Genomic DNA, 25,040 nt, shown 5'->3' with positions numbered 1-25,040 from the left:
CACTATGGTTCTCCTCCTTGCGGCACGGGCAGGGAAATTGGTCAAGGAGCATAGTTCCCCTGGAACATGGGGGACGGTGGGGGACTTCATTGACTTCATGTTTATGTTTACGTGGGAAATGTAATTCTGGTTCTCGTTCTGTCTCGGATGAACCTCAGCACAATGAATGCTCAGTAACAGTACTGATTCACTACTTGGTCTCATTATCCTCTGTCTGCAAACCTTGCCTCAAGGCACCCAATCTGACCTGGTTCCTCTTCACCAGTATCCGCAGCGTGTTCTGACGCTCAATTTCAGTCATCTCCCCCCAGTTGTTGATCCTTGACAGCGTGCCGTCCTTGTGAACAACCATAGGGCCCATGTGGTCCAAGCTGATAGGTTTCCCGTCGACCTCGAGGGTCTGCACGTTCCCGCCCTCTGTTGGCGCCGGGAGGGTCTTCACGTCGCCGCCGCCACTCCCACCTCCTTCTCCATCCACAACCCCTGCTGCTGCTGCTGCTGCTGCTGCTTCTCCTGCTCCTCCCCCTGCCGCCTCACGCTCGCCTGCATTCTCGCCGTGATCTGCGGCGTGCCCTGCTGCGGCCCCAGACGGATCTGGCGCGCCTGGGGCCGGGCGCGCGGCGTGATTGGCCGCCGCGGGCGAGGGCCCATCTTGTGTGCTCCCGGGCGCGGCTGACGTGCTCGCGCCTCCTGCGGGGCTTCCTGTCACTGTCATTATGCCGCGGGCTGCGGCCGGGGTGCTCCCTACCACCGCGGGCGTGGGGGCTCGCTGCTGGCGGTTGTGGTGGTAGTAATGGTGTGGTAGCAGCTGTGGGTAGACGCGGCTGACGATGGGGAGGGAAGGCCGCCGTCGAGGCTGGGCGCGGGCGTGGACTCCTCCTGGTGCTGGGTGCTGTTGCAGGTGGCGCCCCGTTGAGGTAATGGTGGTGGTGTGCGTCGGTGAGCTGCGGTGAGGTCCCACGAGTCTCGTGTGCTTTGCCCAGCTCCTCATTGCCGGCTCGAGTCAGGCCTGTACAGGACGTGTTGTCGAGAAAGACCGGTATTTGTAGCGCGTGACCGAGGCTTGTTCCTGTTTTTGAGGCTCATCGGCGATTGCTGGACCATGACTTTCGGGTGGGTTCTAGAACAGACCTTCCCTGGGAGTCCATAATTGGGGTGCTTTGCCCGGCTGGCCCAAGCTCGGCCAAATATCCCTCGCCGTTCAGCGCGGCTTTCTCCATGCTATTTCCTTCATGGGTCACTATTTCGAGCTACACAGAAAATATTGGTCAGAATTCGGGGTTCGTATTTTCTTGGGTGTCCATAGCCCGTTACGGAATTATTCCGAAGCAGAATCTTTATTACTTCGCTATCACATCAAGGAGAGAAGCATATCCGCGGAGGCATGCGACACACAACCGAGGGACTACATGCGAGGGAGCCTTGTGTGACATGTGGTCGATGACGATTCCGAGGAAAGAGGAGCCCCAAGGTGACGGGTCATGACAAGATCTCAGTTGACCAAGGTGAGGTATGACTGGAGCGTAGACTTGTCACCCTCGTGCCGTAAGCCGCCACTCTGACATGTCAGTCAAGCCTAAGTCAGGTCAGCTCAACCTGATACTACCTCCCTGATCTAGTAGAAATATGCTGTGGGCTACGATTGATCCACCTGGGAAGGATTAAACGGGAGTATCCTGGCCGAAGCCCTGCCCTGCCCTGCTAACAAGACTTCTGATCACCAGTCCATTGCTTGTTACACTCGGTCGAATATGCAAACTCGGACTCGTATTGAGATAGGTTGAATTTCGGGCGGCAATGATTATGTAGCTTCCAGGTGATGTCGAATGTTGGTGTGGCTTTCATGATTAACTCATGTACGTAGTATGGGTCATCTAACAACCCAGAATAGAAAATGGATGACAGAAAGTTCATCCACGAAATACTTTCGTGTGGACAGTGTCCCAAATCGAGAGCAAGACGACTCTTACCAAGCTCCTGCCCGATTCGGACGGTTGGTTGTCACTCTGCCAACCAGAGTTTGGGCTGGCATTGTGTTCCCATATGTTCATTTAAGGGGGTTTCCCTGCAGGTTATCCCACAGGAACACAGGAGGTTATCCTACAATACACTACATTTCATCACGCAAATACGGCACTGCAATTGAAATCGGACAGATGTAAATATAATGCCATGGGAATGACGCTTGTATAATTTGGGCCTCTTTTTCCGTAATCAGGGCCTAAAACATATATATTTATACTCTATCGCCCATTCTTGGTGAGCCAACTTAATTGTCGGAAAATTTCTTGAATCTACACAAGAAATTAGTAACCTGCGTACTCAGGAGCGTCTAGGTAATCACTTACTTGTTGACAACCCTCTCGATGCCGTCACATCCCAGCTGGAGCGTCTCCATCTTGGGCCCGTACGAGAAACGCACGAAGTGGTGGCAGGGCGAGTCGAAGAGGTCACGACGCCTCGCCGGGTTCAAATCGAAGAAGATGCCCGGGACGACAATGACCTTCTCCTCCAGGCAGGCCTGGAAGAAGTTCAGGCCGTCGCTGATCGGGCCGGGGAGGCCCTCCAGGTTGAGCCACAGGTAGAAGGTCGAGTCGGGCACGTACTTGATGACGAAGCCCATGGTGCGCAGCCTCTTGACGACGTAGTCACGCTTCTCCCGGAAGTGGGTCTGCAGCGCTTGCATCTCGGTCCTCACTATTAGACGTCAGTTACCTGTTACTGGACCCTTGCTTGTTTCTGGGACATTCTGAAGGTGAGGGAATTTGGAGGTCGTGATGGCAAAACAAGAGCTTGAACATACCGAGCGTGGGCTCGAGCATGGGCACGGCGGCCTCCTGGAAGGGCGCGTTGGTGCCGCCGTCGAGGTAGGAGCCGCAGGAGCCGATGGCCTTGATGAACTCCTTGGGCCCGAGAATCCAGGCGACACGCCAGCCGGGCAGGCGGAAGCGCTTGGTCAGGCCGTCAATGATGAGGACGTCGTCCTCGTCGACGTCGATAACATTCTCGGCGGCGGAGATGGTCGAACCGTCGCAGTTGGAGGTGTAGTTGTAGCCCGAGTAGAACTCGTCGCTGATAAAGGTGGCTCGGCCACGGCAGATGTCCTGGATCTCGGCAAGCTCCGGGTTCTGGACGACACGGCCGGTCGGGTTGCGAGGGTTGGAGGTCAGGATCACACCTGTTCCTCGCCTGATTTCCTCGGCGATCTTGTCCGGGTGGATGTGGTATCCATCCTCCTCGTCCAAAGGCACAGGGATAGCAGCAAACTAGAAAGATGAGTTTAGTGTGAGATCCCTTGCCTATCGCTTAAAGCGCAGCAAAGCTGGACCAGTCGGACTCACATTCCTGAACAACGACAACATCTCATTGTAAGCAGTATAATCTGGGATGAAGAAACCCAGGTAGGCCTGGTTAAGAACCGCAGCGATTCTAATCAGACCAGCACGGCCTCCAGGAACAATGGCAACGTTCTCCCAGGTGTACTGGCTGGCCTTGCCCTGGCGATGATGCTCGTTGTACATCTTGGCAACGGCCTCGCGAAGCGGCTTGATGCCAGCGGTCGGGGCATATTCTCTGCTGGCGACGGTGACGTCGATATGGGTAGGTCGCTGGAAGCAACCTTCGATGTCATCCTCGACCTATGCACACCGAGAGCGCTTAGTATTTTGTCCTGCCACCCTGCACCTTGTTGGCCTCGCCGATATTGCTGCTGCGGAAACCCACCTCGGGGGCACCCTGGCCCAAGTTTGCCCATCTCTCTGGCTCTTCGAGGTAGCCGAATTCACTTGCTCGTTCTGTGCACCAGACGACACCGGTAGAGGACCTCGAGGGATCTAGACCAGCGTGGGGCAAGTGACCCCTATAGACATAGATATATGTAAGCGTGTGCTCTCGCGGACTGGGTCGATCGTTGTAGGTCTCGTCTCGTCGACGGGCTTACTCGTGAGCAGCTCGAAACTGCCGGTGGATCTTGGAGCTGTGCTCTGGATGTCACAAATAGAATACCGTTAGCAAGACAATCTACGCTCTGAGAGGGCCCAACTCGAAGCTGGAATGTTTTGGGTTGCAGGGGGGTTGCATCTACTGCACATCGAGATGGCCAAGACAGCCAAGACAAGACATCCAGCAGACGTCCGAACTCACCAGTGGCACTAGGTTCACCGATAGAGAATCGACGCTCCCGGGGTACACCAGTGTTGCGGTTGATTGAGAATTTGCGGTTGGCAAAAGCCCCGACCACCGAAGCCATTGCGTTAGACATGCTGGGCGGTTAGTGTTGTGTTACGCGGGTATGTGTTTGGCAAAGATTTTGGCGATTCAGGTCGTCGTCAAGTAAGAAAATATAGACGTCGCCCGCCCAACGAGATAGGCTAAGGGGAGCGATTTGTCGACGACTCTGTTTGCTTGAGACAAAGAGGCAAACAGAAAAGCCACTGCTGCTGACCCCGCCCTGGAAAGGATAGCTGAGACGAACAGCTAAATACTGTGCGTGGTATTCACTAGACCATGTGCCAACAAATGGGCCGCCGGGCAGCTCACCGTCGCCATGCTTGCTCAGACACCCGGGGCTTCTAATAGGTTGCCCGTTGGGCTGAGAGACACGAGGCATTCCCACATGGAGCGGCTGATTGGTTTTCTTCAGGTCGACCCAGGTGAACGGGGCTGCCCACGCTGGTTTATGCTGGACCACCATCCCTATTTCCTACATGTTGCACACTTTGCAATACGCTCCTGTTGCCTACCTGACACAGAACGGTGCACACACACGTCTTGAATAGCGACACGAGAATGCAAGGCACTAGGCCCGTCCACGATCCAGTGCAGCATCTGGGGATTCAGCTTGATGGAGACCGGTCTTGTACCCCAGAGCTGCCCCGGGGGAGGACTGATTCAGTGCATTGTAGAGACACAGTATCTAGGGCGGTCCAGTGCCGATGCTCCCCACTTGAATCTCCTGGATCGTGAATCAACCCCACCAGACGAGAATGTAACAGCGGGGTAATATGTATGCAGCATCGAGAGGCGAGAAGGCGGTGACGATTCTATGCTGTCCACTTCATATTTGTCGAACAAGACCAGTCGCCAAATATTCGCATCAGGTCAAAGAGATAGCAAGCCCAGATGTAGGTAAAAGCACGACAGGCCAAACATCTGTTTCGTAGAGGCGAGCTCTTCCGACGGCCGGTCCGATCGAGCCCATCATGTGGCTCCCTCTGACAAGCTCGTACAGGTGCGTGAATGGGCACATATACGAGAGCTTGTCGTGTGAGTCTCGCGCGAGCTAAACATACCATAAGCTTATTCCACATCAAGATGTCTTCGTGATCATGGCCTTGCCTATTCAGCCCGTTCCGGCCACTGGTCCCTCATGTGCAGCGCTGATCTACAAGTGGGTCATGATAGACCGGGAGAGGTGAAGGGAAAGAAGAGAGATGTGACAGACAGACTCCAGGCCACCACAGACATGATCCCGTTTATCCCACAGAGCTAAATCCCGAGTGCCTGGGCTAAGGCCGCTCGTGCGGACCTGCAGGTAGGATTCAGATTCAGGATGTCCTTGGCCGGGACCCCAGAGACCGGAGCCGACAGTCTTGGCGATGCTGCGAAGCCGAGATGATGGAGCCGGAAGACCCCCTGACCCCGGGCCGAAGGGAGCCTGGAGGTCTTTGGCCGACTAGCACTCGTCTCCTCCGCCCATATCGTGCCTGATGTCCGCACCGGCACCCTCGTGATGGTGGGCAGCGAGGTGGCGTTGGACACCCTGCCGCCTTCGGCAGCGCCGTTGAAGGCCTCACGTCTGTCTGCTTCACCATACAGCGGGCAGTAAAATGACTTCGACTTGTGACTCTGATGGCAGACAGCAGATGCAGAAGCCCGTGGTGCGCCCGAGGTCTGAAGTCTGCATCCCGAGAAGGCAACAAGGCGATTGCTACTAAGCATTCTAAACAGTCCGTGTAGTTGAGGACCCCTTGCAAAAAGGCCTCGCTTATGCAGGTACCTTTGTGCATGTTTCTCAGTGGCCCATCTCATATCTTGAGCCATGTGGGATGTGGATGGGCGAGGGGCGAGAAAGGCCACAGCCTCAGCCTCAGCCTCAGCCCCGCCAACACGGTGCTATGCGGTTCAGTATTGGTACCAACACCCAACACCACCACCACCACCACCACCCATCACCGACAATCAGGCTCAGGATCTGTAAAGCATGTGCATAGGCGCAGCCACTGGGCGACTGCAGTACAGTCATCAGATTGTTAGTTAGGCTGACCGGCCGGCAGACGTGTAAGCTGCACTGCATGCCCGCCAAGTACACATGTATGCATATGCATGTTGTGCAACCTCTGACCACTGAACGAGCGCAGTGGCAGTGCTGTGCCTCCTCTCGAAGCGGCGCGAGAGGCTGTGTCAGCCGACAGACGACTAGCACAATGCCCACCTGATGCTGGCGGGTCTCACCCATCCTTCTGGATGCGGTCGCGGCCTTCCTCTGCTTCATCATTCAAGTCCTTTGTGTAGTAAAACGACTGGTATGTTGGTTCTGCGTCCCTCAAGTCTGTCTGTCCGCTCTCTGCCTGGGCCGGCTCCCGTACTTAATCAACAAAGCGTTTTAGCATCCCAAATAGGTGGCCCTCAATGTGAGCCATCGATGCTGCGCCCATGGCAGGCAAACGCAAGGCACACAGTCTGCCCTCCTGTCATGACTTGTGAGGATGTGATAAGAAGTCGTCTTCGTCGTTGAGATGTGCTCGGATAGCTGCTATGAACAGTCAACTCCACCGTCTCATCAACCATAAAACATCGTCTTAGGCCTACCAACTGACCGGCCAAGTGCAAGTGCAAGTGTCAGAGCAAGCAAGAGCAAGTGCGAGTCACAGAAGCAGGGCCAACCACTGATTGCTTGTGTCCCTTCATCACTTCTTTTCTAAATTAAGAGCTCCTCCCGTCTGCATCCCTTCCTTCCAGCAAGACAGCAAACTCGCCTGGAAACAATTTCCAGACCTCCGTCTTCACAAATGTCCGACCTACTTATCCACCCGTCTACAAGCAGTTCTCGACGCAGTCGCTCAAGTCGTCACTCATCAGCATCTCGTCGCCTAGTTAAACCTGTCCAATTCGACATGGACAGCAGGAGCAGCTTCTTCGGCTCTATCAAGGGCTCCATTAAGGACAAGCTCTCCAGATCCCCCAGCAACGCATCTCAGGGCCCTACCAGACAGCCTCGCCATCAGCCTCAGCCTCAGGCACAGCCCGTGAGGCTCTCAGCAGGTGCTACCTCAGGCCAGGGCATCAGTGCCAATCCTTTCTCCAACCCCTTCTCTACCGCCTCTACTTCCACACATGTACCAAGTAAGTCCCATCTCTGCCGGTGTAACAAACCCATCATGAAAAGTGAGTGCTGACAGCCGTCCTGCAGGCAATGAGCCTCCTCCGGCATATAGTAGTGTGCCCACCGGTGGAGCCAGCGCCTACCCATCGGCACCGTCCCCGGCCTACGCCGTGCGGGATCCAAGCCCTACGCCCTCTAGACTCTCTGCCATCACAGCCACCACTCCAGAGGATCCCTACGCCTTCCTGACCTCCTTCGACACCATCTTCCTGATTGATGACAGCGGCAGCATGGTGGGCCGGTCCTGGCGGGAAGTCCAGTCAGCTCTCTCGTCCATCACGCCCATCTGCACTGCCCACGATGCCGACGGCGTCGACATCTATTTCCTGAACCACCGCTCGCCCTACCCCGCTAGCCAGTCTCAAGGCAAGGCTTCAGGCGGATACTCCAACGTGACAGACGCATCCGCTGTGGAGCGCATTTTCACCTCTGTCCGTCCTGGAGGCATGACGCCCACGGGCACGCGACTCAATCACATCCTGAAGGCCTACCTGCGACACTACGAGGCGGCCGTTGAGCGAGCCGGCGGCGACCCGGATGCTACAGACGTCAAGCCCATCAACGTCATCATGATCACTGACGGTGTGCCCTCCGATGACCCTGAATCCGTCCTGCTGTCCGTCGCTCAGAAGCTCGACCGACTTGAGGCCCCGCCACACCAGGTTGGCGTGCAGTTCTTCCAGGTTGGCAACGAGCCCGGTGCCGCCGAGGCCCTTCGGACCTTGGACGACGATCTGGCCGAGCTGGGTGGTGGTGTGCGGGACATGGTCGATACCGTGACCTTTAATTCCCGCGGCGGCGGGGGCTCTGGCAACACGCCGACCCTGAGCGGAGACGGTATCCTGAAGGTGGTGCTTGGCGCTGTAGTCAAGAGACTCGATCGTGCTAGGATCATGGACGCTGAGCGGAGGAGTCAGAGAAGCGGCATGCTGCGTCCCTAGGAAGCCGGACACGAACAGTTCCTGCAGCCTCAACAGCAGCAGTTCGGGGACCACAGAGGGTCACAAGGTGGTCAAGAGCAGCAGTACCAGCAGCATTACGCTTACGGTACAGTCCAAGAATATGGCCAGGGGCAGCAGCAGCCTTCCTATGGCCAGACTTACAACGAGCAATCCTCACAGCTGTGGGGGCAGCCCTCATACGGTAGTGTCTCACCAGCTCTTCCTCCTCCTCATACCCGTCCGAGCACAGGCCCCTCGCAGGTGTGGCAACAGCAGCAAGAGCAAGCCCTCCACCAAAATCTGTATGATCAAGAGGAACAGCAGCGGGCGCAAGGCTTTGGTCCTCCGTCTGGGAGTGGTCTACACTGGAGCCCATAGATTTCTGCATTCTCATTCGACTCTGGAGTTCTGTTAGACAAAAGGGCGGGGCGGCAGACGATCCCATTTGATGGTCAAGTCGGGTCTCGTGGCGTTGGTGCGTAGTTCCTGTTGTGAAACCTCGTCTTACCTAGGAACCATTTGGTTAGTTTGATACCCCATGGGGGCAGACACCTCCTCTCAAAGAATTATAATTCAAGTTTCATAGCTTTGAAGTCGCTCGTTTTGACAACGTGACGTATTTGGCTATGGCCACGGTAGTAACGATGACATCCAACAAAAACCTGCCCACAGAAGGCCAGTTGCCACAAGGTGACATGAATTTCGAGATGAATTTCTGGGCAACATTTTCTAAGAAATTCAAATCTGGGGGCAGACTTTGCCAGTCAACAAGACTGCAGACGTCGACTAGGAGAAAAGCACAGAAAAATTAAGCCGGTCGGTCCTACCAGCGCTGGCAGCGCTGTGTCTACTGCATTTCACGTTGTAGCATCACACGAAGCACGAGACCATCAGTTTGGGGTCCACCATTTTTTTCTACCTAAGAATACGTTGAATTTGTCGAATTTCATGAATTGCAGGAGTAAGAGACTTTCCGAATCCTAGCAGTCTCCAAGGCTTCCACCATGGTGCCGATGTCACATCCCCCAGTGGGATGCGTCCGAGTCGCGAAAGTACCCAAGTCCATCGTCGTCCGTAGAGAGAAATGCCAGAAACTCCTGGCTACTGCATGTCGTAAAACCTCTGTCCCGCGAAGACCAAAGATCGTCATCTCACTCATTCCTCATTACTGAAAAGAAAAGCATCCGCGGCACGTGACCCGATTGATAGGAGGGTTACCGACAGCGAAGTCTGTCCACTGGTCCATCCGGGCCAGCCTCCAAGTCCGAGGACCGCCAAATTATGATGCGTATCAGCCGTAGACGAGGCCGAGATGCCGAGAAAAGAAAAGAAAAACCAAAAGTGAATTTGTACAAGGACTTCAATGTCCTGAGAGAAAAGAGTCGTAAACCAGGTGAAGGCTGTTTGAGGAACCACAGACAGACTGCTCAAGCCTATCCGAATATCAGGTCGCCTGTGACACTTGGCGACGGACTTTCCATGAAGACATGAGAGCCTTCAGCATATTTTGGCGGGTGCCAAGCCATCTTTGGGCGGCGCTGGGAAGGGCCAAAGCTGAGGATCAAAGTCGAAAAGCAGAAATCGTCACTGTGTGTTGCTCAACTCCGTCAATTCAAGACGCGAGCAGCACGAAAAGAGCCAAATGGTCGAAATAGCCGTCCAGTTGACAAGGAACACCGAAGAGGAGACAATGCGTGCCTCGTTCAATGCATGGTGAAGACATTGGCCTTGCAGATGCTGCGGGCCACGATGCTGGTGCCGTTGTCGTTGCGGAAGCTGACGTTGGGCGTGACGACGAGCGCGACGCGCATGTGCTTCTGCTGTATAGCGATGCCGTGGAGGTTCTCGTTGAGCGCGACGTGGGAGTCGTGGGAGAACTTGACGCCGCACAGGTCCCAGATGAATGTGAATGACTTGCAGCTCGACATCATCTTGGCGCTGCACTCCATTGCGAGCTTGGCGATGGAGTGTAGGCCCAAGATGGCGTCTCGGGACTCAGCCTCATCCCGCAAGAAAGGACCCGCAATGCTCGTCAAGGCCCGGGCGTGCTCGGCCATCCGGAAGCCGCGGAATTCCTCGTACTTGTCGTGGTTGACAATTCCGTCGACCACGCCCCGCAGTTGCTGGTGTGCGGTGCGGCGCTGGTCAAACGGGCCGTCAGAACTCTCCAGGACAGGAAGAATTGAGTTCTTCAAGAGTGAGTCCGACTCCTCGTCAAAACCCAGCCAGGACCTAGGACGCAGGATCTCCTGTTGGATGTACTGGAGGAACAAGCGGGTGATGAATGGCGCACGGAAGACGGGCGATCTCAACATGAAGAGCGCGTGGTTGGCGGCGCCCTGCCGGTCCTTGTGGCACCTGGCGGCACTTAGGATGTACTCCCATAGATCGGGATTGTTCCTGGTAGCCTCCTCAACAACGCCGGGTAGGAATACTCTGCCATTTTCCACTGGCCAGCCCGTCACGGTGTCGAATAGTCTCTTGAATAACACTTTCCACTGTGCCACCTGGGGGTCGGACTCACGGTCGTCATTTCGTCGGAGGACAAGAGCATTGCTATGATTATAGTAGTTGTTGTAACCAGACGGGCCACCTCGGGCCTCAGGGAGAGAAGCAGAAGGCTGTAAGCTAGGCATGCCGTAGGTGTGGTGTGACACGGGTGGTCCGTGAATTGGATTGCCAGCATAATGACCGTACGTCGCAGGAGGGGGGTAGGCACCGTGGGAGCCCATAGCACCACTCATGGGGTTGGTGGGACCGACAGCAGCCGTCATCTGATGGCCAAAGTGGCCGAACGAGGGAGCAACAGGAGCAGGTCGGTATCCGAAGTGGTTATCCCTCTGCATTCGTGTGGGTCCATGATGCGGAGGGAATCCGTGACCACTATCCATGTTCATGTTCTTGAGGTGACTGACGAGAAACTCCTGGTCCTCATGGCTGATGGATGAGGACATGTTCGGCTGCGGGACGGGAGGACTCCTACGGCGCGGGTATTTGAGCTCAGAAGTAGCGGAGTGAGGGAGTGCCAACTTGGGAGACGTTTTGTCGTCCCTCTTGTCAGTAATGGCCAGCTTGCTGAGCTTGCTGCCGTTGCTCAACTTCCTCTTTAGGGTCTGAGTGAATAATTAGCTGTGTACATACAACTAATTCTCTAGACATCGATTGGAAAGCATACCTCAATCTGCGCCTGCTGCTCATTGATACGACGCTTCTGATTGGTGACCTTCTCTGTCAACTTCTGTGCCTTGATCTCCAGGTCACCACCCTTGGGGTTCTTCTCGTGCTTAGCGAGGAGCTTCTTCGACTGTTGAAGCTGCTCAGTGAGATCATCAATTGTGCCATTGGCCTTGATTAGTTGACCATGAATTGCATTCAGAGAAGACTCATACGCGGCTCGCTGCGCAAGTTGGTCGTTGAAGTGTGCCTGGTCTTGTTCCTCGAGTTTGTTCTGCAACGTGTTGCACAGGTGACTGATGGTGATCAGTTGATGTCCAATGCCTCGTAGGTCATTGTTCACCAGAGCTGGGATACCTGGCGGCATGCCAGGCTGGCGGCCAACGGCCTGGCTCAAGCTCTGCAATCGAGACTGCGCGCCATTGAGCCCAGTGCGCATATCCTGCGTTTTCAAGGTTAGACCACCAATTGCGTAGTGATGTAATTTACCGGAGTCATTGATTTACTCACATTAACGACGCTCAAGGGAAGGGGCTCCTGTCGATTGGCAGTGATTGCGAGTCCCGAAGGTCCGCCTGGACGGTACGAGTTGTCCGTTGAAGGAGTCTGACGGGTGGTGTTAGCTGGATCTGTGGTTATCACCGTTGACTGATTTGGCGAGTAGAGCGAAGCTCCATCGAATCCAGAGGCCTTAGAGCTCATTGTGGGTGCTGAGTGCTAGCGCGAAATGGGGAAAAACAAAGACGCAAGATGCAAGAGACGTAATGACCAGATTGATTCCCAGGCTTTCCCAGGCTTCTCCAGATCAAGGCGATGGCGACGAGCGCAGCTTGTTGAGCTATGACGAACGGCTGTGTTTGAGGACAGCCAGCACGCGATTGCAGAACAGGGTGCCCTCTGGGTCAAAGGCAAACACGTAGGGGTCAAGTGATGTGAAGTGAGGCAACGCTGTGAAGAATGAATGGCAGCAGCGAAGACCAAGAGGAAAGGAAGGGAGCTTCTTTGACAATGTGCGATGCGCGTTGAATCGTCAAGGTTGCTGTGGGGTGTGGAGGGTGTCCAGAGAATTTGCAAGTGGTGTGGTTGGGAGGTGGATGGCTTGCTGTGTAGAAAAGGTAGGCAGTCTGCCGCTGCAGAAACGCATGCCTGAAGGTAAGACCGCTTCGAAGGCAAACGAAGATAGGACGACTGACAGCGTGGCCACTTCAGACGAGGGTGAAGTTGAATAGCGCAAAGGCAGCCAGCCTCTCCAGGCTGTGCAGCACAATGCTAGTGCAGACAGGTGGGTGCAGCTCACTCTGTGGCTGCATGCCTGATGTCCCTGATGGCAGCAGCAACACCAGGACCACATTGACAGAAGGTATGCGTTCTCCTCCAAGGTAATATGCCAGCCAATGCTGACTTCATGGACAGCCAGGAGGAGATCATCATGACCTGAAGCTCTGGTAGCCTCAGCCCTTCCATCTTCAACCCCAGGGCTGGAGGTGCCCAGCCAACCATGGTTCATTAAGAGCCATGCCGAAGTCCATGAGACTGCAGCCACTGGGCCCATGCTTGAGAAGACAGAGTCCCTTCATGATGAGTGTCGCTAGGGACAAGACCATGGTGGTTGAGGCAAAACAGAAAACCGCGGTAAAATCAGGGGCTTCTTCGCCTCGTATGTGCAGAAACATGCAAGACACGCTGTCACATACCACATCCTTTGTCATATCTGTCAGTATCTGGATCAGCTTCGCGGACTGAGCGTCCACATCCGTGGTGTTCCGCGAGCCAGGCGACCTGCAAAAAGAACGTCAGCAACGGATCAATACATTTGGTAGTATGGAGGCAGGAGACAACGCACAGCATGGTAGATGACACCTTGGAGCTCTCATGTCCTGAGAGTAAGTCTTTGCCGCCATTACCCGAGCCGGACCCAGGTCCCTGCTGAGGCAGGTTGCTGCCGGGTTTGGAGGAACTCATGGTGTCGGGAGGAGGCAGTGAATCGATGTGTACGTCAACACGCACATTGATGTCCCATTCAAATGATGAGACAGACTGTGAACTCCGAAAGCCCCAAGTTCGAGCTGGACTGGATGATTGTTGCCGAGGGGAGCTGTTGGGAGGGTCAAACCTTGTGCTGCTGAGATGCCGAGATGTGGTGTTGTGTGGATGCTTTCTTTGTTTGGGACGTGTCTTCCACAGGATGGTTTGGCTTCAGTGGTGAACTTACGTGAGTTGATGTCAAGGCAGGCTTGATCGACTGATACCGGACAAGAAGAAGCTTGTTGCTGTCGTTCTCTGCTCCTTCTCTGAGGAGTGGTGATGCCGCAGCAACTGGGGCTCCTCCTTTGAGGAGTGTTGATGAAGCAGCAGCTAGGTTTCCTCCTCCGAGGAATGTTGATGCTGATGCAGCTGGAGCTCCTCCTCTGAGGAGTATTGATGCTGCAGCAGCCCGGGTTCCTCCTCCGAGGAGTGTTGATGCTGCTGCAGTTGAGGTTGCTGATGTGTGGCGGATCAGGAGGGGAAAAGTTGTTGGGGAAAGATGATCAGAAAGAAACCAAGGCGTGGCAGATGGTGCAACAACTTAACAGGCCCAGCAGGCAGCGGTGCTACCAGGAAAGAAGGGTAGTCTGCTGCTCAAAAGGGTCTGGGGGGACCGGCGGAATTTTCTGGCCAGAAGCAAACAAGGTATCGTGACAGATGCCGAGCTACCCACCTGATTCAAGGCTCCTTGCGTCTTTCTGCAGGAGGAAATAAGGCTGGACAGCGGTGTGATACAGTCCATGGGGACCTTCCAAGACTGTCTTCCGGAAGCAAGAAGGGGAGAATGTCCTCGACCGTGCCCGACAGAGAAAATGCAAGGGGATCTCCCGCAGGAAATCATAAAATCTCCCAGCAGACCCGACGTCCCGGTTATCACTCGGGGCCATATCCGACGCAGACCTGTAGCAAGACCAAGCTGTCTGTTGTCTGTGCCAGATGGACCCAAGGTCGTGTTGCCCACCAAGCCACACAACCCTCGCCCTGATACCACTCCTGGGCCATTGTCCCCATTCGGAAGACCCAACAATGACACTGAAGCCCCTGAGACCAAAGGAGCGTCCCTAAGGTCCGGTGAAGCGAGTTGACAGAAAGGAACAGCAAAGAAGTTGCTGGAGCAAAGCCATGAACATTGAAACCCCCATGAAACCTTAGGGCTTTGGTGCCAAATTCGACATCCGCAATATTGAGTTCGACCCCGAATTTGTGAGTAGCTGACATGGACGGCTTCCCTCCAGGTTCTGGTACCCAGACCGAAAGTTTCCTCTTCCTGACGGATTTCTGACCATGACTGCCTATCAGGTTGAGATCCACACTGAGCATTTCAATGGTCTGTACCTTTGACGGTCAATATGTGGCTCGCATGAAAACCAGCACTCTCCAGAGAGAGACCTCGCAACATCTCCCATAAGGCAGCTCGGATCGCCGCACAGAAGCCCAAAGTAGCTTCAGATAGGGAAGTACGAACGTACAACACTTGTTCGGCTGAGTGCCACTTGGTCAGGACTTCCTCGACATTCGCAATGGGCATGACGATGTATACAAAGGGCCAGAAAGTAAGGGGCATGGTCCTATTCCAGCTCGGAGGCCATTATGCTTCGGCCCATTTTACCCCGATCTCGTGATTCAGGGTGGTGGTCATCTAGATCGTGCGATTGAAAGACTCGGTTCGAGACGAAGGAAGGGAGCAGGTGTAATGTGGTCGAGTGTTGCCAGGGAATAAGTGATGAAACCAGGTACGGTGGAAAGCCATAGGAGGAAAGAACAGTACTTGGTATACGGTGGACGAGCTCTGCCTTAGACGCGGAATTAGGACAAGGGCCGTAAACTCACAACTCCGAGAGCAGTAACGCACTTAGGGCACACCCGACAGAGCAAGACCGGGGAGTTGTAATCTTCGAAAGTGAACGAATCAGCTCCATATACCGCAGTGGAAGCAAGAGATGCCTTCATGTTCCCGAAAGCTGCGGTAGGGGACGGAAATGGGCACGTACGATGAGTTGGCTGGTTGGGAAAGGATGACTTGGCTTAAAAATTGCAACACCCGTGAGAGGGCTTTTCTGGGCCCATACCTTCCTTCCCTCTGGGAGCAGGGGGCCATTTCCTGCTTTGGCAGGCAACGGGATGCTATAAGACGAGAAAGAGTTGCCGCTGACACGAAGGGAGAAAAGAGGTGACTGAGAAGAGAAGAGAGAGCACTATACCAATATGGAGGAGTCAAGCCTGCGAGTCACTGCTGAATGAACCCGACGCTTACGACGGAGTCGCCCAAGGTGGCAAGATAGAATAATAAACATCAACCCATATCCATCCCGGTTATTCATGATACATGCGATTCGGTCTGGGCTCCAGAATAAGGTGGTCAAGTCAACGTCTAGATGCATATTTGCTCCTCCAACACTCAGATAACCGTCGAAGCCCTCAGCTGCTGAACAACTGGACGGTGACAATTTCAGAAGTGTGAGTTAAATAAATGGTATTCGTGCTGAGAGTGGACGAGAGGAATGACAGCGGAGCAACAGCAACAAAATCAGGGAGATGAGGGCTTCAACTCATGCCTTATGAAAGTCAGCGCGCAGGCTTACAAAACGTGCCAGATCTTAATGGCGGCAGACCATAAGAAGAGACCAGACCAAGAGTGATCAGTCACAGCCTCTTGTCCAAAGAACAGACACTTAACAGGGCGAGTCAGAGACGAAGAACACAAAGGACCGGACAGGAGATTGAATAACGAAAATTAGACCGAGTTTTCTCCGACGAACTATCGCCGTGAGATTCCACTGTATCCCACCGATCCGAAACCGTGAGCACTTCCGGTGGTACTTGGGTAAAAAGCATGGTTTCAAAGACATCACCCCTCAGGAAGAGAATTCTATTGTAAGCAATCTAACTTAGTCCATTAATCGCTCGGTAACGAGCGATGGCAGGCCGCCTGCTAAGGACGGCGGGAAGATAACGTCAAGTTGTTGATCCTCCTATGTACAATCATCAGTATCTTGTTAATTAACCCTGACTCCTAGACGAAATGTTCTTCAAAACGTATGCCTGTACGAATGATAGAACCGGAGACTCAAACGCCGGGTACTATGAGAATCAGTGAAAAGATAGGCCGAGTTGTTGTGCACTGTGTTACCAGTCCAGTGGGAACCTGTAACTCGTAACCCGTCAGTGGTCGCGTTCCAGGTGCGGGATCAAACCAGCCTGTTGTTCGTAGATGAAATCGCGCGTGCCGAGGACTTCCAAAGGGGACGACTAATTGGCGGCGGTTGCAGGAATTGTGGTTAACAAAAGGTCGATCGCGCTTGACGGCGTATTTGATAATTTCCACGAGGGAATGCAGTCGGAGAGTAATCTTGCAGTCATCAGTACCACTGAAATTTGCATGTCGTCCGTGCTTTCTCTTACCGATCGGGAGAAAGCCTAGAGCAAAGCATTTGTGGATCCGAATTAGCGACTTAAAAAGCCTTGGAGTTTGCTCGGAAGAGACTGGCGTAGACGGCATCTACCACTGGCGCAGCAGTGATCATCCTGCCGCCGAAGTAGCGACCGTTAAGGCCCTTGATTGCGTTCTCGCCTCCCTGCACCTTGTCAAACTTCAGATAAATGTCTCCCTTAGAGTTGGGCTCGACGGAGATGTGGACGACATGGCCGTATTTGTTCTCTGCCTCCTCACGAACATCCTCCTCCAGTTCCTTGACCCAGCTCTCACCCTCTTCCCTGTAATCGGGTTAGCAAACGATGACCTTGATGTCGAGCAAACGGACTTGGGACTTACTCATCGGGGTCGAACATGTTGTGAAGAACAACGCAGCGGCTGGCCTGGCTCACGCTGACAGGCAGCGGCTTTGGCTCCGTCTTCGGTTTGAGAATCTGTCGCTCAGTGTTTGCGCTCGGGGGCTCATCAGTTCTCGCAAGTTTCCTCATTAGAGCATCCCGGCTGTAGTTGTTAAAATTGACGCCAGCGACGTCAGTGTCGTCCAAAGCGCTCGCGCCAGTCCCCTTGTCGTTATCGCGGGCACCGGCACGATCGAAGTTGGATGTCGGTGCACCACGGCCACCAGCACCTGAGAAAGCAGACCCTTGATACTGTTGGTTTTGGCCCTGGAATCTCTGCAGGAGATTGGCAGTGGATTCAGGGGTGAACTTATCGTTTCCAAGTCCGACGCGGATCGGTCGACCGGCAAGATCGAATCCGTTCATCTTCTCCAAGGCCTCACGTGCTTGGCCGGCGTCTCGGAATCTACGATGGAGTCAATATGGGTCTTGGTCATAGACTTTGATAGATTTACTTACTGCACAAATCCATAGCCACGGCTGCGTCCTGTGTCGTCTTTCTGAAGCTGGACGAACTCGAGTTCGCCGAATGGCTCGAAGACATTCTGAAGATCCTGCTCAGTGATGCTGAAGTGAATATTGCCAACGTACAGACGGTGGAAAGGGATCGAGTTGGGGTGGCCGCCGGAGCCGCCAGTCTCGCGGACTTGTCGATTCTTCTCAGCTTCGGTAAGCTGGACTATAACTGGAATACCTAGGAGCTTTTGTCCAGTGAGCTGTAAGGCAGCCTGCACGGATTCCTCGTTCTTGAATTCAACATAGCCGACACTGGTAAAGAGGAATTAGCATCTGATGCACCGCACTCTGAGATGGATTTGTGATGGGTGATTCTCTGATACATACCCCTTGGATCGGTTGCTCACGCGGTCCTTCACAATTTGAGCTTCAGATACGGGGCCAACCTTTTCAAAGAACTCCTTGAGCTCTTTTGTCCTCAACCTTGCGGCAAGCTGCTGGACGAATACGGTTCTGCGGTCCCTCTCGTCCTCGGTGAGCTGCGGCGGAGTAGGGTCGCTGGTGTCCTTGTCCGGGCGAGGAGTCCGGCCGCCACGGCGGTCGCGATCGTCTTCTCGCCTCTCTCGACGTTCCCTATAATCTCGTCGATCATCGCGCTCGCGAGGACGGTAGAAACGGCCGCCCGGGGATCGAGAGCGCGACCGTCCATGGCGGCCGCCGCGGTAATAGTCTCCGTCTCTATGGCGGCGTGAAGATCGATCGTCACGGTCCCTGCTCTTGCTCCGGCGCCTGCTGCTCCTATGGCTGCCAGCATCGCTACGTGGTGTCCTCTCGGCATCTGGAGTGCCACGGCGGCTGCTATAACGATCGCGGCTGCGATCGCGATCACGTCGCTTTCTGTCGCGGCTACGATCCCGGTCACGATCTCTATCCCTCTCACGCTCGCGGTCGCGGCTCTTGTCGCGGCTTCGGTGGCCTGATTCGCCGTTTGGCTTGTCGTCACTTGTGCCGTCGGCTGCTGCCTGAACGGATGGCGCATCCTCCATATTCACATCTTGCTTCGCAGTCTCCTCGAGGAGTGCCTCCACATCGTATGAGGCCATCTTGAAGTGTGTGGATGAGTTTGTGTACCTAGCAGCAACAGAGAGTCGAAAGTGTTGAAGCCTCAGGGACTGCTGTTAGCAAGGGTTCGGCGGCGTGCAGGCAGTGTGAAGTAGTGTTTTATCAGGAGACAGGAAAGGGTGGGGGCCGGCATTTTGATTGCGCAAATTTCTAGTCATGTGGCCCGTGCCCATGGCCTGCTTACTGCACAGGGATCGGCGGTCGAGGACATGGACGCAAACAAGTGCCTAGGTCTATCAAGTTTCATTGGGAGCGGCTTGTTTCATTATTACTTATTATCGAGCGCTTCTACGCTGGAGCGACTGGTGGGCAAACAATTCCCTTTGCCCCGATCCGATAGATGTCTCCAATACCAGGTTACGGCCTTCTTGCGCGGGTGGGCATATATGTATGTAGACCGTTGCCGATCCAAACCCATTTCACCATCTCGGTCCTTGCTGCGAAATGCCGTTCAATATGTCTTAAGATATACATGTACACTGAAATGTAGTGACGACGAATCCAAGCACTCTGTGTCCCTATTTGGTCTTCATGACCGGTGCCTGCCTGATCTCTGTGCCGAAGACGGTGTCCCAGAATTTGCTGGTGACTCCAAAGCCGTTCTCGTAGTCGAGGAAGTGATGCTCGAGGTGGTATTTCTTGAGCTGCTTGTACCAGAGCGGCAGATTCTGGTGATGCAGGAAGTAGTGTGTCATGTCGTAACACGTGTAACCGAACATGCCGCCCGAGAATACAGCCACGGCAACATACCAGTTCCAGAAGAAGATGGCGTGTGCGAGTTTCCAGAATGGCGCCACCAGCACCAAGAAGAGCGCGGGTGGCATGACGAGCCGATACTTGTCCATCGGCAAATAGTGGTGGACACCGTGCAGGGTGAAGTGCAGGGTAATACCGACTCGGTTGTCCGGGAGGTAGCTAACACATCAAAGGTAAGCCACGCAATGATCAAAAGCTGGCATGACAAGGCATAAACTTACTAGTCGAGGTGGAACAAGAAACGATGAAGCAGGTATTCAATGAGCGACCAGATGAAGAAACCCAAGACGAAGAAGATGGGCAAGTTGTAGATATGCTCGAAACCCTGGGCGGCCGAATAGACGCCGAAGGACACGCAAGGCCACCAAGCCACCGGAACAACCCACCAGGGCGTCTTGCTGAGGGGCTCCAGAAAGTTACCAAAGAAAGGCGCGGACTGGCCGCCCTTGTAGTGCCGAGGGCGGTGGACCTGGTCGAGATAGAACTCCTTGCTGAAGCCTCCAAACCATACCTGAGGGAAGAGCGGTTTGCTGAGATCGAGGAATTTGTGCTTCTTGTAGTCTTCCGTGAAGTCCGTCTCCTTACTCAAGTCTTCCTCGTTTGACATGCCCGTCCTCGGGTGGACCCATTCGCCATTTGTAGTGCCGTTGCCGTTGCCGTTGCCATTCAAGTGAGCATCACCGTTGACGCCATTTGTAAAGTTCGCGTCCGACCCTGATTTTTCTCCAACTACGAAGCCAACAATGGAGTCTTCGAGGACCTCATAGGCAGCCTCTGAGTGATCGTGGGAGTCTGGGTCCTTGAGGATTTGTGTGATGTCCTTGCCGGCCCAGTCGAGGACGAGATCAGAGCCGCCCGGGTGAGCATCGAGGAAATCTGTCACATCGTAGACGTTGTCGCCAACAGTGACATAGCAGGACTTGGCCGAGCTGTGCGTCTCGACGTCGGCGCGCGTGAAGGTTGGGAGCGTACGCGACGGCATTGTGTCGTGCAGATCAGCGACCGGTCAGATGGTGCGGTGAACCTAGGAGTTCTTTTGAAGTGGCAAAGGCCAGAAAGGGAGAGGAGTGGAGTGATGGACCACAAGTGCTGGACAGACGTCGCCGAGTCGCGGTCCGGTGCGGAAAAAAGGCGAGGTGACGGGTGCACGGGTCAATTGGTCCGGTCGCAGCTCGTCGAGGCGGAATGGACGGACAGAGAACAGAAGAGAAGCAGAGGGTGCAATCGCCAGCACAATCACCTAAATCGCGAGAATCGAGGACGTAGGAGATGAAATGAAGTTGGAAGGATAGGGCAGGAAATGAATTATACCTCGACTGGCTCAGGGACCAGGGACCAGGGGCGAGTAAGATGGGTTTCGTGTCTTCCCAAGACCAAATCTGGGCTCGAGTTCATGTATTACCGTGTCAATCAGCTGGGGTGGCCTGACCGGCTAGGATGGTTAACTCCCCCCCAAGGTGCCGTCCCTTGCAGCGCCTGCGGGATCCTTGGGGAAGACTTTTTGTGAGGTTCGATGGGCAGTACGGGTGGCCGCCATAGATGATCACCCCACTGAGTGGCGCTACCGGGAACTCGACGTGGCCGAACAATGGCATGATTGTGGTCCCCCAGAGAAGCGGCATTCCCAATCTTGCGGTGCGCTGGCGCTGGGCGGATCCTCCGATCCCATCTGTCATCAATAGGAGGCAGCTGGGAAGCTGGTTTTATTCAACGGCTTACAACCTACTGTGCCTACATTATCGTGGGTGCCTGTCAGGCATGACAGTGGCCTGGCTTATCGAAACCATCAGTCAAGTCGGCTCGTCTCCCCCAAGACTTCAGGGTCCGGAACCAACGGATCTAACTTGAAATTTGACACGGAACCCTTGCCTATGAGTTCCCCGTCACATGTAAGCAAGAGGAGGAGGAGTCAGTGTCTGGCAGATCAGTGACCATCCACCAACCAGCCCAGCCATACCAGCCCAGCTCAGCTCAGCTCAGCTCAGCCCAGCCCAGCCAAGCCCAGCTCAGGAAGCCCATCTCAAAAAGCAGCTTGTCATGGCAGCATGGGAGTTCGTCACTGCTGTAGAGTCTATTGACTGTCTCCCTCCCCTCGTTCTCCCAGGGCGGGGCCAACGTGACTTGGGAGCATCGGTCGCAATTTGGCCCGTGTTGTTTGTCCATAATGCGCTCCCAACGACCTCCTCCTAGAGAGGAGCCAAGCCGTGGGACCAACGGTTAGTTGATGCAACTACCGCACACTGCAGGTAAAGTCGGCATAGCGGCATAGTTGTGTGGCTTTGTTGACGCACTGAAGCTGGAGAACGTCCGAAGCAGCCTATCACAAGTGACATTCCAGCAGGACGAGTGGCGCAGCCACGGGAGGGCGAGGGCAGAGACGAACAGAAACAGTCAACGTCGGTTTCCCAAGAGCCAGAGCGCATGGAAGGATACCCAGGGTAGCTAGCTGGACTGTAGGTAGTCCTTCTGACAGTAGTAATATTGCCCCGCCTTCATGGTGAACTCATACTTAGCAAACGGAACCAAGCAAAACCTTGGAACTTGGAATGTCAGCCTCTGCTTTCCTCACAAACACTCTGACCTCTGGTAGACCTTTTAATTCTTACCTTCCCTTACTTTAGCACAACACACCTCTGCCATCAACCTCCGAACAGCTCCATCCTGTCTTTCAATTCTTCTCATCTGGCAGTGCCCGCCCTCTTGTACTTCCCTCTTTGCGCCAAGCCAACCTCATCATGGCTTCTTCCAGCATGAGGTGGGGCCCCGCTACCTCGATACTCCTCGTCTTCTGCGTCATCCTGGTTTTCATGCCCGGCAAAGCACACGCCTTCGGAGCAGGAAACATCCCATCCATTGGCAAGTTGTTCTAGCGCATTGATTTTGCATATCACTGGTCCGAATTCTAATCATTTGGTACCACAGCCCAAGTTGAAGGCACAAACTGGCGTCATGGCGACATCGAGGACATGCTCAAGACCGTTGCCTTCTTGCACGGCAAGAAATGGACCAGCATGCTGGTAAAGCGGACGTACTTTGGCAACTGGCTGCGTGACTACTCCCAAGCGGTAGACGTTGGCTCACTGAAGGGCGTTAACGCGCCGACAATCCGCATTCTGGTCTGGGTACTGTCGTTCATGAGCTTTGGTTACGCCACTGAAGAGTTCGAGGTAACCGAAGAACGCCTTGGTGTGTAGTACGTACGAGACCGTCAATTGAGGCCCTGTGAATTGGAGCTGACACGCAGAAGTCGGCCTGAAGAGCACATAGACAACCCGCTTGGCTATGCAGACGGCATGGATGCTCGCAAATTTGACCAGAGGCTCAGGGGCCCCGTCGACCCGATAGAGACGGAAATCGACATGCGAACCGGCATGAAGAACTACATTGCCAATGAGTCTGGTAGCTGGGCTACCAGCGCTGGGTACTTACGCTTCTCCTTCGCGAGGAGCATTCACTTTGGCAGGCTCTACACCAGCGGAGGGAGCGGCCGAAGTGGCAAGGAGGCCGACCTCTGCGAGGCTCTGAGGTGCCTTGGTCAGGCCCTACACTGCATGGAAGACTTCAGTGCGCACAGCAACTACTGCGAGTTGGCTTTGCGAGAACTGGGGTACCACAGCGTTTTCCCACACTGTGGAACTTCCTCTGAGATCAATTTGCGCGGGAAGCGTGTCTATCCTATCGTGACGGGCACCTTTGGAGGCGTGGATTTCCTTCATTCGGTTCTTGGAGAGGCTACTGATCACTTCACTCAGTCCGAGGTCGACGAGGTTGACATTGCGCTGAAAAATGCCGAGAAGGGTGCATCTGGAGGCGGTATCAGCCGTGATGGTCCGACCGGTGACCGTAGTTTGTTCGGCCTCAGCTTTGGCGGCGGTAGCAGCAACGTTGGAAAGGATTTCATTTCGAGTATCTCGGAGCTGCCCGGCGTAGGGTTCGGCTTCGCTGCCGAGGCTCGCAAGCTCCAACAGGCCTCCGCCGACCAGGAACGGCAGAACCAGAGCACCCGAGCGAATGTGAATCAGGTTCCAGGCATGTCGCCGGACTTCGACCCCGTGCAAACAGCAAAGCGTATCTACCCAATTCTGGAGTTCCGAGACAAGATCGTCAAGTCGCTGTCGAACCTCATCAGCAAGGTTCCTGGCTTGGAGAAGTTGCTGGAGCACATCAGTGAGACACTCACGGCGTTCGTGCTTGGCCTGCTCGCTCCGTTTGTGCGACCCATCATCAACCAGGTGTCGAAGGCGCTCAAGGACGGGAGCTCAGGGGTTATCAGTGCGAGCGCCAACAATCAGTTGGAACCTTGGAAGAATCCCTCCTGCACTGATCCCACACACTCGATGCTGTCCAAGGACCATTTCACCAATATCTTGAACCCCTGCGCAGGCAGAGTTGCATCCACTATCTTGCAGTACACAGTGCCGTAAGTATCACCCATATCGCAGCTTTAGATGTCATTGTGCTGACGGGCTCTGGGCAGCCGCGTACTGTATGCCTGGGAGAACACTGGTGTGCCTGTCGATGAGGTCGTCAACGACGTCCTCCGAGCATTCCATCACCCAGCTATCCGTGACGAGCACATCCAGATCCAAAAGGACATGTTTGAGACAGTGAGGCAATGGGCCAACGAGTACTCTCGAAATCACAACCTCAACAGCACGTTAGGCTCCGAGTCCGTCAAGAATGGAAAGAACCATATCATCCGCCCGGATCAGAAGTCCGGCGGGGGACATAGCCATGGCGCGAACGACTGGTCCGCTTGGACTAATGCCTTCGGCGAAGTCGGCCACGGAAAAGTCGCCGGTTCTCTGTGGTCCCAAGTCCAGACGCGAGACCTTGACGCCATGGAAGGCCGCGACGGCCGACCACAGGATCAGTACATGAGCCAGAGCCCCGCGCCGCAACAGTCAAGCCGGCCGTATGGATCTTATGGGTATGGCCAATCCGACCAGCCTCCTACTGGAGGAGCTGCCGACGAGTACCTGCGCCCATCTCAGCCTCCGCAGAACCAGGGACAATACTACGGACACACGCCTCCACCTCCAAGCCAGTATTATAGCGGAGGACCCCCCGGTCCTGGGCCATATGGACAGCAGCCGCCGGGACCTCCTGGCCCATACGGATATCCTGCGCAATCGCAGTACGGTCAAGGCCCTCCACCGCCTGGACCGCCGGGAGGGTACTGGGGCGGCGGTGCGCCACCGCCGCAACAGGGCGGATATCCTGGTGCTGGACACGGCCCTGGTGGACAACAATACCCGCCAGGGCCCTACGGACAGCCCCCACCTGGCCAGGGCGGATGGGGTGGCTATCCGCCACGGTACTGAATTACACTGCGTCCGTTGAGATGAATT

General features: G+C 54.8%; 9 protein-coding genes across 9 annotated transcripts; 2 read left to right on the top strand and 7 right to left on the bottom strand.

The window, feature by feature from the left end:
• Positions 1-190: 190 nt before the first annotated feature.
• J7T55_006409 (uncharacterized protein) lies at positions 191-991 on the bottom strand (the record flags this gene model as incomplete). The annotated part of the gene is made up of 1 exon (XM_053143986.1): positions 191-991. One exon carries the CDS (start codon positions 989-991, stop codon positions 191-193), a length of 801 nt encoding a protein of 266 aa, XP_053001174.1.
• A 1,353-nt stretch (positions 992-2,344) lies between these two features.
• On the bottom strand, positions 2,345-4,261 carry J7T55_006408 (minotransferase class i and ii; the record flags this gene model as incomplete). Its single annotated transcript, XM_053143975.1, has 6 exons — positions 2,345-2,697; positions 2,804-3,266; positions 3,342-3,638; positions 3,685-3,859; positions 3,941-3,983; positions 4,144-4,261. 6 exons carry the CDS (start codon positions 4,259-4,261, stop codon positions 2,345-2,347), a joined length of 1,449 nt encoding a protein of 482 aa, XP_053001173.1.
• Positions 4,262-5,487: 1,226 nt separating this feature from the next.
• On the bottom strand, positions 5,488-5,940 carry J7T55_006407 (uncharacterized protein; the record flags this gene model as incomplete). Its single annotated transcript, XM_053143964.1, has 1 exon — positions 5,488-5,940. The coding sequence occupies one exon, from the start codon at positions 5,938-5,940 to the stop codon at positions 5,488-5,490; it is 453 nt and encodes a 150-aa protein (XP_053001172.1).
• Positions 5,941-7,115: 1,175 nt separating this feature from the next.
• On the top strand, positions 7,116-8,703 carry J7T55_006406 (von willebrand factor; the record flags this gene model as incomplete). Its single annotated transcript, XM_053143953.1, has 3 exons — positions 7,116-7,344; positions 7,412-8,247; positions 8,326-8,703. 3 exons carry the CDS (start codon positions 7,116-7,118, stop codon positions 8,701-8,703), a joined length of 1,443 nt encoding a protein of 480 aa, XP_053001171.1.
• Positions 8,704-10,028: 1,325 nt separating this feature from the next.
• Positions 10,029-12,201, bottom strand: J7T55_006405 (uncharacterized protein; the record flags this gene model as incomplete). The annotated part of the gene is made up of 3 exons (XM_053143942.1): positions 10,029-11,438; positions 11,501-11,941; positions 12,010-12,201. The coding sequence occupies 3 exons, from the start codon at positions 12,199-12,201 to the stop codon at positions 10,029-10,031; spliced, it is 2,043 nt and encodes a 680-aa protein (XP_053001170.1).
• Positions 12,202-12,965: 764 nt separating this feature from the next.
• Positions 12,966-13,461, bottom strand: J7T55_006404 (uncharacterized protein; the record flags this gene model as incomplete). Its single annotated transcript, XM_053143931.1, has 2 exons — positions 12,966-13,278; positions 13,343-13,461. The coding sequence occupies 2 exons, from the start codon at positions 13,459-13,461 to the stop codon at positions 12,966-12,968; spliced, it is 432 nt and encodes a 143-aa protein (XP_053001169.1).
• Positions 13,462-16,976: 3,515 nt separating this feature from the next.
• J7T55_006403 (rna splicing factor pad-1) lies at positions 16,977-18,914 on the bottom strand (the record flags this gene model as incomplete). Its single annotated transcript, XM_053143920.1, has 4 exons — positions 16,977-17,238; positions 17,297-17,761; positions 17,815-18,123; positions 18,199-18,914. The coding sequence occupies 4 exons, from the start codon at positions 18,912-18,914 to the stop codon at positions 16,977-16,979; spliced, it is 1,752 nt and encodes a 583-aa protein (XP_053001168.1).
• Positions 18,915-19,451: 537 nt separating this feature from the next.
• On the bottom strand, positions 19,452-20,671 carry J7T55_006402 (inositolphosphorylceramide-b c-26 hydroxylase; the record flags this gene model as incomplete). The annotated part of the gene is made up of 2 exons (XM_053143909.1): positions 19,452-19,848; positions 19,911-20,671. The coding sequence occupies 2 exons, from the start codon at positions 20,669-20,671 to the stop codon at positions 19,452-19,454; spliced, it is 1,158 nt and encodes a 385-aa protein (XP_053001167.1).
• A 1,182-nt stretch (positions 20,672-21,853) lies between these two features.
• On the top strand, positions 21,854-25,013 carry J7T55_006401 (uncharacterized protein; the record flags this gene model as incomplete). Its single annotated transcript, XM_053143897.1, has 4 exons — positions 21,854-21,905; positions 22,612-22,882; positions 22,937-24,109; positions 24,167-25,013. 4 exons carry the CDS (start codon positions 21,854-21,856, stop codon positions 25,011-25,013), a joined length of 2,343 nt encoding a protein of 780 aa, XP_053001166.1.
• Between the last annotated feature and the right edge of the window lie 27 nt (positions 25,014-25,040).

This window comes from Diaporthe amygdali, assembly GCF_026229845.1.
Source record: "Diaporthe amygdali strain CAA958 chromosome Unknown NODE_1_length_4327563_cov_65_473760, whole genome shotgun sequence".
Lineage (NCBI taxonomy): Eukaryota > Fungi > Ascomycota > Sordariomycetes > Diaporthales > Diaporthaceae > Diaporthe > Diaporthe amygdali.
This window is presented reverse-complemented; position numbering and strand designations above follow the sequence as displayed.